This window comes from Numenius arquata, chromosome Z (genome assembly GCF_964106895.1).
Source record: "Numenius arquata chromosome Z, bNumArq3.hap1.1, whole genome shotgun sequence".
NCBI lineage: Eukaryota > Metazoa > Chordata > Aves > Charadriiformes > Scolopacidae > Numenius > Numenius arquata.
Genome location: NC_133616.1, coordinates 84,042,688 through 84,054,132, shown reverse-complemented (window position 1 = coordinate 84,054,132; position 11,445 = coordinate 84,042,688). Strand labels below are relative to the sequence as shown.

Sequence of the window (11,445 nt, the reverse complement as noted above, 5' to 3'; positions counted from 1 at the left end):
TGTAAAAATATTTATGCAATTTTCATGCAGGTATTGCAGGAACAAGGGTGTGCAAGCGCACCCCTGTGGGAGAAAAGTCAACAAATGTCTCCTTCCCTGGAGAAGATGCTCTGGCCCGTGGAGGTTTCTGGGGGAGGGCAGAGTTTTGAACGATGCGCACGATCCTCGTTCTGCTTTGTATGGTCGTCTCTCCCCAAAGAAGCCGAGGGGGACCTCAAAGTTTTTCCTGGGCTAGCAACTTGCCTCAAACCTGGTGCTGCTGTGGCACAATGTGGCATTTGAGGTGATTTTTCTGGATTTTTCAAATATCAAAACAAAAGCAAAAAAAAAAACCCAACCGGCACCTTGATTTAATAATGGTGGTGAAGTCCCTATAAATACAGGTATGCTAGAGCCTTCCATAACTCTACCCATCGTTTAACCTCATCATTTCCCGCCCTGCTTTTCTGTGTGGAGGTTCAAAGGTTCTTCAGCGAACAAGCAATTCTCCGTGTTCTCTGAACGCTCCTGAAATCAGGAGGGGCTGATGGAGAAGACCACCTTATCTCCCGTCCAGGTGGTGTCCACGTGAACATCAACATCCAGTAGCTCAAGAGCTGCTGCCGACAGCGCGTCCCCCGCACAGGGAGGGTGGGCTTTGAACACCCTGAAAGCGACCACCTCAAACGGCCAGATGATGTTTGTCCTCAGAGTAAAATTTCAGCAGGCATGCATGTAGATATTGGGGTAAATAACGTAACATCATTAAAAAAATTTGGAGCATTAGTGAGAAGTAGAACACGTCCAATTTTAAGGCTAAATGGGTAAATTAGGCAAATAATGCACCAACAAGCCAAATTATTGATACTGAATTTTTATGATTTTTTTCAATAGAGATCTCTATAAATTAGTTCAGTTCAAAATTATTTTATTTTTACCTTAGCTCTGCCTTCCCCGAATACCTGCTCTGGGAGACCCTGCTCTGGCAGGACTGGATGATGTCCAGAGATCCCTTCCAACCCCTAAAATTCTGGGATTCTGTGAATTTCCAAGAGCCCCGTTGGTTCCAAACCAGCTGTAACGAGGCAGTTACCTATCTTAGCAAAACATTCACTCCTCTCAAACATAAGAGCGAGGGGATTTAGGTGCCAGGGGAGTTAAACGAGGATGAGGCTTTCTTTCCACGACTCTCCTGAAAAACTGTGACATTTAGCAAATGTATACAAGCTCATTTAGGTAAGACAAGAATTAGATTAATTAGGCTTCGGCTGTGTGTGGGTGACAAGCCACAACAGGTAAACTTCCCTGTATCAGCACTCTTGACAACTGGTGTAAGCTGCTCACCCCGATGCTCTTTTATTTTCACTTCTCCTACATTCCAGATTAATGACAATTTTCCTGCGTCAATAGGGCAGCTCTCCTGAAAGATTAATGAAAATTGCACCCAAAGAAGCCTCAAACTGGATCTCGGTTTCTCAGCTGGGCTTGAGCGTGGCATTCTTTGCACCATTCCATCTTGTCTCTTTCCTTCCCTCTCCAGCCAATTCCAGGGAATTCAAATTCTCTTCAAATGTGGGTGGAAACAGTAATTCCTGATGTTGTTAAAACCAGCAAAATACTATAATTTTTAAAAAATGTATATTACCATCAGCTTTAGGTAGTCAGAAGCATTGTTTTTCAATATTCCTAATTATTTTTTGAGCCATTGGGTCATGCTCTCCAAGCCCCTGGTTCACAGAGGCCTGTGTGGGTCAGTGTTACTGGCGCTCTGCAGTCCTCAGCTCATCCTTTTTTAAAAGAAGGTATTTTGCCTAAATACTGCCTAAAATAAGCTACTTTAATAGTATCTGTGGATATCCTGACTTAAAGCAACTTCTTAGACAACCCCAAATCTGTATTTTTTTCTTTTTCCCACAGAGATTACAAGTTTTCTTGATAAATTAGGTGCGTTTTCACTATCTTTATCTCAATATGAGAGCAGAGATGAATATTTTCCAAAGTGCAATTTTTAGAACTGTTTTCCTAAAGCAGCATCATTTCATATTCCGGAAAATACGACGATAAATTTATGAACTTGTAAGGACACTTATATATTGCAGTTTGGTGATTATAATTATTTAATGTGCATTTAACAGATTTAAAAAAAAAAAAAAAAAGGCATTATCTGGCAGATTTTAAACAGTGTGCATTGGGGAACAACCACTGAGCATGGAGCGTTTCTCACGTGTTCCCCTGGGACTGGCACTGAGATTGGGGCGTTTCACCAAGAGTATATACAGAGTTTACATTTTCTACAGTATGACATTTGCAGGTGGCACAGGAGGAGATGAAATGACTCCTCGTACAGATGGGTCTGGTTCAGTCACAGATTCACAGGATGGTTTGGGTTGGAAGGGACCTTAAAGATCATGGAGTTCCAACCCCCCTGCCCTGGGCAGGGACACCTCCCACCACACCAGGTTGCTCCAAGCCCCCTCCAACCTGGCCTTGAACCCCTCCAGGGATGGGGCAGCCACAGCTTCTCTGGGCAACCTGGGCCAGGCTCTCACCACCCTCACAGCAAAGAACTTCTTCCCCACATCTCATCTCCATCTCCCCTCTTTCAGTCACTAACTTGGATCCCTATTTAAAAAAAAAAAAAAGCGTTTTAATGCAGCCAGTGCAAGTTCAATGTGGGACAACGCCATGAAGGCTGCACTTGCCCAACAACAGACTGGAGGTGGGTTCCTCAGAATTTGGCGCAAAGGCAAAAATGCTTGGTGTGGTCCTTGAACGTAGGGGCGAAGGGTCAGCCTGTCCCCAGACAGGGCATTTGTGATGCTGCCCTTTCGCGTTCCAGCAATTCAGCATCACTCAGGCTGGCAGAATGTGCAGGAAACAGCTTCAGGACTATTTAGATAGTTTAAAGGAAGCTCAAGCTCTGAGGTTTGAACCCCCTCTCTGTTATAACAAATTTAAAATTAAATTTAAAATAAATTTAAAATTAAACTTAAATTGAAGCCAGAGGAATATTTAAATTTTATGAGCTAACCTCTGCTCCGAAAGCAATATAAAACAAATCAATAGCAAAACTCCTGAGCCTGGTCTCCTACTCTACCGGCAGCAGTGATTTATTTGCCAGCAAGTGTGACTGTTTTGAAATCAAGAAACACTCTGTAAAAGCGTGTCACAAATATCACGGAGATTTTTGCACATCAACAGACGCGCTCCCTATCTCAAAATGGCAGTAGCGTGAAACAAAGACTACGCCAGACAAAACGTAACACTGAAATTTGGCCTAACTTGGCAACTTTTTTGGGCACCTTTTTCCAGCTTGACCACTGCATGCTGAAGGTGGAGAACAACGAAGAACATTTAAAGGCCTGGGGGAAACAGGATGGATGGAGGATGAAGATGTACGTTGGTGCCCGTGAAGCGTGTCGGCGTGTGAAACGTGGGCGTAGAGAGAAAAAGGGGGAGCGGGGCTGGTCGGCTGATTTTGTTTGTTCTTTTAACTAAGGCAAGAAGTGGGAAATAGCCCACGTACCAAGAGGGATTTTAAAAAGCAGGCAGTTTAATCACTTAATAGATCTCACTTTATTGCAATCATGATTTAACAGGAAAGTTTTGCTTCTCTGAAGGAGAACAGGTACTCTCTAATAAATTAGATGAAGCACATAATTTTATGTTAAATACGACTGAGATATACTTAAGATTTTTTAAGGATACGGAGTTTGCAAACTTGAGTATAGATAAAACTGAATATGTATAAAACTGAACTCTGTTAAGAGCATAACTGGGAAATAACAGGAAAATTTTCAACACATGATCCTTACTTAAACCGAGAGAACATTAGAAAGAACAAAATTGTGTCACCATATAATTAAAGACTGACGATGCGCACAGACAATATTTAAGTTGGAGCTACATGTGGAATATTAATTCAGACATTTGCTAACTTTTGAACGTTTCACTTTGCAATGTTAATAATGTTCATTTAGCACATTATCTACTTTTCTTTATCGTATCTTGGAGAGATGTACTTTAAATTAGTTTAAATGGTTAAGTAGGACTTACCAATGATTGATGTGCTTTTTTTTCCTGTCTAAATGACATAATAGCAAATAATTGTGGGAATATCTTGGATATGTAAGCAGAATCACTATCAGACCAAAATAATGCTTTTCCTGCTTTCATTTCAGTCACTAATGTATTATATTAGGACCAGAATCATTCTTCTGTGGTTCTCTGAGTCCCAATTATTATAAATTCCCATTTACCTATCAAAATAATGACTAAAGAAAATGTTAATATTGCCAACTTAAATGCTTATTTTGCATTCTTTAGAAAGTATGTATGTAGCATCTCTTTCACCACGCCCTGCAACAGGGAAGACTGATGTTTATTAGTCCATCTCATACATGACAAAGGTTTTTTTGGTGTTGCTTTCTTACTACAGAAAAATCAAAAGTGCACAAACAGAAATGAACCCGATATGCGCCGACCCTTTATTCTATCAGAGCAGGCTGTTCTCCATGCAAGTATAAAAATAATAATCAGTCATTAATAAACACCGAACATTTGTAACATAGGTCTGGTTCCAAGACCAACTCAGTCTGAGCATCTTCAGTGGATTAATTGCTATGAGATCATATATCTCAGCTGCAGAAAGGCTAAAAGGAAGTTTTAATGTGCTGCAAGCCAGCTGCATCAACGTAACTTATTCCCTCTAGTCAAGCAACATCAATTTCAGAAGCAGCTATTATCCACACCCTTTCTTTTAGGGTTCTTTTCTTTTTAATATTATAAATTGCTATTACAGAAGAATTGGAAACGCTGCTAATTAGTACCTTCCTTTTGAAGGCTAAGATTTTAAATTATTCCTGATCTACTACTGAAACTGTTAGGGAAAAAAAAAAAAAAATCAGGTATCCTCACTCTAAAGCGGCACTTCCTTCTCTTCCCTTGGAAGGGGAAGGGATAAGCTTCCCTTAAAAGTGCATTTCTTCCCAGACCCCAGTCTGAAATGACTTTGGCACTGGACCTTTACAAAGATGCAAGGCAAGAAGAGTAATTGTTGCTGTATAAATGTGCAATAGAAGCTCTTCAAAACATGTAGCTTTTCAGCATCCCCAGCCCTGTGCAGCACAATTCTGTAGTTCAGCTGCCTCACCAGCCTCGATACCTTTAAAGAACAGCACAGGATTTTCCCTTTTTCTTACTTAATTAAAAGGACCATCTGATAGAATACGTAGCAGACAATCCTAAATTAGGTTAGAGGATTAGTTTAGAGGATTTATCATGTGTAGTTTGCATGTATTCACAGAATGGAGAACAAAATTCTCATATTAAATGGGGTGTAATTTTTAAGGAGATCCATACTTAGTGTCAGAATCTGATGCCCAGTACATACTTAAACTGTCTTGTCTAATCCTTTGTAAATTCCCCTGCCAACTAGATTTGTGCCACTGCTTCCACCAGCATCTTTAGTTGAGGGAATCCCAGGAGTGCTACCAGATCATTTTATACACTGCTGCTGTAATGGATTTATCAAAATACTGCAAGCCAACGGGAGTCAATGCAGAGCCCAGGACACCCTAAGTTCTGCTGAGGGTGGGTTTGGCCCCTTCCAGCAACACTGGCCTGGGAAGAGCACGGTGACTTCATCATTTTAAGCCTCTAATCAGTGGTACCCACTGGGGTTCTGCAAACCACCCGTTCTGCAAACCTGGGCCGCCGTCCTCAAGTCAGTCACCGCACAAATGGATGTGACCACGAGTGCCACAGTGCTGACGAGGGAGAAGAAGGTTTTCCAGACGTTTTTGTGTGTGTGCAATAAAGATTTCCAGGACAGAAAACACAAAGTTTAACTTGGCGCAAAGGATATAGCACCCCTCTGAGGTGGCGACAGGCGTCCAGAGCTATCAGACCACCAGAAGACACTATTATTGGAAAAATGTGGCCTTAAACGCACTGGTTTTTTGAACGCACTGCATCAATGCATCTGATTTCCAGGTTCTGGCAGAGGAGAGTATTAACAACATGGGAGATATTAATGTGTAGGGCTGTGAAATTTGTACGTCTTTGTTTACCGGAAAAAAAGTTAGCCCAATGCCAAGGGCTGTCAAGATTCAACCAATGCGGCTTGTCTGGAAGCTAACTGCTAAAAAGATTTAAGTAAAGAGACGATATGCCTCAACCATAGTTTCCAGAGTTGCTAATAAAGCATTCATCTGTTCTCCAGGGAAGAATAACATGTTTGCAGATATTTCTTCAAGAAACTGTGGTAGCTTTTGAAAAGTTTCTAGCTCTTTAAAATATGTATCAACTAACCAATCTGCAGAAAATCTACTTTTCATCCTACAGTTACCATGAGCTATTACTGGAAGTGCATTTGAACAAGCTACCTCTCTGAGAGTTAAAGTAAAGGGTGAAGACAGATTATAAACTGAACAAAAATTCAGCAGCATCTTATTAAATAAAATCAACCACAGTTCTCCCTGCTGACTGCAAAAATCTTGTTCTGTGCGTTCACAGAAGCTGTCAATGTTCTCTTCTGGATGAACAACATTCAGAAGTTCTTGCTTTACTGCCTCGGACTCAACATAATCCAGTGGCAATTCTCCATTGGAGTCCCTCTGCTGTAGAAGGACTGGTCCTGCAGGGAAAATATAAACATTAATAATAATGGCACATTCGATTCGGCAGCCGAACAAGATTTGCGTTTGGTTTTTGCTAGAAGCTACTAGCCTGTTTAAATTTCTTTTTGTACTAAGTTATGCTGATGTAACTGATGAGTTACACATTTGCAACACAATCTAGAACATGTAGAATGACCCTTTGCAATGGTTTCTTTATGATATTGTCTTAATTTTCTTCCTAGTTTTGCTAGGTTGAAAGCCAAGGATTATTATACAGAAATGGAAAAGAAATTAAAATGTTGCTTATTCTAAAATGTCAAGTAATGATGTCAAGTAAAAATGTAATGTTACTATTGTCGTAAAATTCCATTAAGTATTTTATTGACCAGCTTATTTGCCGACACTGACTCTGAGTTAAAGGTGTGTTACTATGATGGTCTTTATTTTACTTTTGTGGATGATGTGCTCAACCTTGTCCTAGGCTAAGCAGCAAGGTAAGCTATTGAGGCAGGAATCCCAGTCTCCCCAAACAACAGAGTTTCAAAATTTGCTCTTAACAGACTTCTGAAATGCAAAAAGCAATTACCCTAGTAAATAGATTTAAAGTAAGTAAATGGGACATGTTTTACCTGTTCAGACTATACTACATTGTTTTGGCTTTTCCTGTTTATTAGTACAATGGAGCTATTAATATTTAAACAGTTTACAGACATTTCAATGAGCTTAAGAAAAGCCGTACCAGTAAGGAAAAACGAAGGCAGTTAACACACTACAGGTGTGTTTTTCAACGACAAACACCACCAGGAATCTTCTTGCATAAATTGGGGTTACTATGCTAAAGTAATGATGAAATATTAACTGGAATACATTTTCAGAAATATATTTTAATTGCAAAAGGTACTTCACCGGGTTACATACCCATACTGCGTATGTAACTGGCATGTAAACCCCCATACTGGAGGTTTTAACTTTGCTGTGATTAAAGATGTATTGTTTTACTCCATCAATGATTATGTATATGCATTATATACATATTATGATTATGTATATATATTATGTATATAATGCATATACATAATCATTGATGGAGTAAAACAATACATACACACATGTATGTATATTATATACATATATACATATATGTATATTACATGTATATTTACATATACATACATATATATACATATGCATATTATGTGTAATTAACTCTCGCAAGCCGAAGGTTTTTAGAGCCAGAAAGTGGGAAAAGTTTTCGCAGAGATGTGTTGTAAATTACTGAGCTGAGTAAATCCACACTGAGGGGGCAACATGCTTTCCCACCGCAGTCCTGTCAGCTATTTGACAGGCCAAAACGCAGCTGGTGACAACGGCAAAGATAAGGGCACACGCGGCCTTGGAGTTGGCAGAAAAAGCCTTGATGAATGCAAGGGCGAGGAGAGCTCTTCCCCTAGGACACGGGGGTCATCCACCACCTATTCTTCACAGAAGCGGAGGAGAAACGCATATCCGTCAGCGCAATGCCATTTCCGATGGAGGAGCTGGGCTCAACCCCGGTATCGGCTGCTGTATCAGTTGGAGCGATGGGATGGAGCCCCGCTATTGGCTTGGCGTGTCAGGGACACGGCTCAGTAGATGTACAGAACACCTGGGAGCCACCACAGAGCTGGGGCTCAGCAGACTCAGGAGGTAGAACCGCAGAGGAACGTATTGATTACCAGCCGGTGCTCGCACAACAGACACAGAAATAGCCTTTAGGGGGCAGGAGAAGACTGTAAATACGGAGGTCATACGGAAGGATGAAATAAAATGTTGTTTCTCTACCTTAATTAAGTAATAGGCCATCTAAATACAGTGCATTCTTCTGCCTCATGGCTACATGCAGAATGATTCTGACTGAAAAAAAACCTGGAGTCGGCATATAATGCACAGAGATCAAACTGACACAGTGGGTCGATGGTAGGGATATCGCGAATACTCGTTTTAGTAAATGAATTAAAAGAAGGAAGAGTTGATATTCAAGACCGTTCTTTGCACCTGATTTTTTAAAAAAACATGCTAAGTTAATTATATTGATACAGTATATTTCAAGGCAAGATACAAGTTCCCTGTCACTGAACAAAAAATGTTGTTCAAAACATTTATCATATGTCTGCCTAAGGGGCAATGTATCTTTTTTTAGAAACTAAGGCATCCCTCCCACTACTATCCCTAAACAGCAGTTATCGCAATTACAATATAGATTCCTTTCTTAAACTAATTACCAAGCTAATTGTGTTCTTCAAAGACCATCACCTTAATTTTCATAAATGCTGAACAAATTTATGTTGAAATACATGATTATATAGAGATTTACCGATCTATTTTTGCACTGTGGTAAAAATAGATCAAAACAAAAGAAAATCCTTAGCTTTGCTTGGTGACTAGGTAATCTTTATCTTCATTAATGAGTTTGGAGAATATAGTTACAATGCATATGGTGTAAAATGCAGAATAAAAACATTACCATATTGGAAAAAAATGTGAAAATCCTGGTTAATTTCATATTCATCTGATCAAGATAAGTGTGAAAACAGTATTATTTTTATTGTGACCAAAACAGCTTGGCTTAAAAATGTTTTAAAATAAATATTTCATAATAACATTGTATTTCAAGCAACGATTAAGGAAAAAAAAAAAAACACACCACGAACTTCACACGGAACTCGGAGCGGTGGCTGATTTCCCTAAGCCCGTTTAGCATAAAGGCACTCACCCCCGTGCTGAAGGAGCAGCTTGCCAATTTCTACATGTCCGTTTGACAGTGCATCATGCAAAGGAGTCACCCCGTCCACTTGACTGAGCAGGTCTACCTCTGGACAACGCTGCAAAATTTCACGGACACACACTGTGCTGCCATGGTTACAGGCTTCATGCAAAGGCGTCCAGCCAGCATAGTCTGAATTATAAATCAAGGGAAGTTTTAAAACAGCAGAAGTAGCACTAAAATGTTAATAACGTAATTTATTAGACGGTAAAACACTTTACTTTTCAGTATTCATCCTAGCTACAGTGGCAGCCTGTGATTTCAAAACAAGAAATTCTAGTGAAAAACATCTGAAAAAAAATTAAATAGCGTTTTTAAAAATCAATACAAAATGTGATTTTAAAATGCACTTTGGCTATAAATTAACCTTTCCTCAATTTTTGGTAAAATTTCCTCATTCTGTGTTGTTTAAAATAATAAAGACAGTTTTAATAGTATAAATACAAACTTTATTACCAAACAAATATTAATACAGTTCTTTATCTGGCTTAATTTCTTAGTTCTGTAGAGAAATTGAATAACTTACCTTTAACATTAATGTCTATTCCAGGGGAAGAGAGAAGCTGAATCAATCTCTCCACTTTGTTTCTTATGCAAGCTCTATGCAGGGCTGTCTCTCCTACCATAAAAAATTAATAGATTACACTATACTAGGCAAGATGGCAACTAAAGAAAATAATCAAAGTGCCTGGAACTAGGAGACCTGGCTATATGCCAGAAAATGCAATAATGAGTAAGATTTTCCTTTATCCTGTTTAACCATCTTTTAAGAAAATTCAAAAAAAACCCACAGAGCTTCTGTTCCACCGGAGATCCAGCAATGAAATTGTATTGCAAACGGTTTAACACAGGAATTATCTCCCCCCAGTTCAAGGTTTAAAGCTTCAATCACACTATAAAAGCACCAAGTGATCACAGAACACCAAAAATACTGGGTTTTGAAGCAATAAAACTTTAGAGTGCAGTTGCCCTCCCTTAAATTTATTCATGAACCTGCGTTAAAATGTATGGTTCTTTTTACACAGCATTTATAGCTTAATTCAAATGAATGTTTCTGGCTAAGCACGAGTGCCTCTACACACTCAAGTATAATTCAGAACTTCAAATCCGTTAACAGATGGTTTGCTGTTTCTCAATAGGCTGCCTGACTTGGCTACAGTAGCAAGAGAGGGGGGAAAGAGAGAGAAATAAATGAAGGGGTCATAATAATAATAATAATAATAATAATAATAAAGAAAATCCTCTGGGGAAAAAGAAACACCTAAGCCTTAGTACCATGTAAAGCTGAAGTGAAGTAAGTGTGAAAAATTGAACAGCAAGCAGCTGAGAACTGCTGCTTGCATGTAGAGACACCATTAGTTTCTGCATGATAAAAACTTCAGACCCATTCTAAACGCTGTTTCACTTTCACTAAATGATTAGGCTTGACCAAGAGCTAGAGGAAAATCTTGATGCCAGGTGAAAGACGATGCAACAAACATCTTAGAAATGAAAAATATCTCAGGCTAAATCTCTCAGCCATTGCGGTAAGATTTACATGGTATATTTTGTTATATTAATACCTTCACTACGTAAATCTGTCAGCTCCATACTCATTCTTTCAACAGAAGATACTACTTGCAGTTTTGGCAGGGGAAGAATAGAAAAAAAAGCAGTTGCCTTTTTTTTTTTTTTTTGCCCTAGTCCTTCAGCTCAGTTTTCTTTGTAGAAGTCAGCATGTAATAATTCACATCAATTTTACTTGCAAAAGCAATAGAGAGAAAGGGAACCAATTTTAAAAATGCATGGTCTGGCTCTGTTACTGAAGCTCTCTTAAATCCCAAAAGAGGGTGCGGGGCTTTTCCTGTCCTTCACTGTTTGTGATACAATTCTGGTTTTAATTTTTTGAACAATCCCAGCTTGCTTTTTCCAGTTTTTTTCTAAGCCTTCTCTTGGGCTTCATGATTAATATAGCTGCATTTGAAGCAATATAGGTAAGCTTCTGATGATGATGACAAAAAGTAGTCCCAGCAAGTAATTCTGTTCAGGTAAAGGCTCATGTAA

The 11,445-nt window shown here is 39.2% G+C and overlaps 1 protein-coding gene across 1 annotated transcript in view; it reads right to left on the bottom strand.

Annotated features, from left to right (window-relative positions):
- Positions 1–6,131: 6,131 nt before the first annotated feature.
- The window catches only part of SLF1 (SMC5-SMC6 complex localization factor 1), a 38,335-nt gene continuing 33,021 nt past the window's right edge, over positions 6,132–11,445 (bottom strand). Inside the window, exons 16-18 of the mRNA XM_074166406.1 lie at positions 9,929–10,021; positions 9,352–9,534; positions 6,132–6,616 (exon numbers count right to left, since the gene is read on the bottom strand). Of these exons, the coding sequence (XP_074022507.1) occupies positions 6,132–6,616; positions 9,352–9,534; positions 9,929–10,021 (761 nt within the window). The remainder of the gene's footprint in view (positions 6,617–9,351; positions 9,535–9,928; positions 10,022–11,445) is intronic.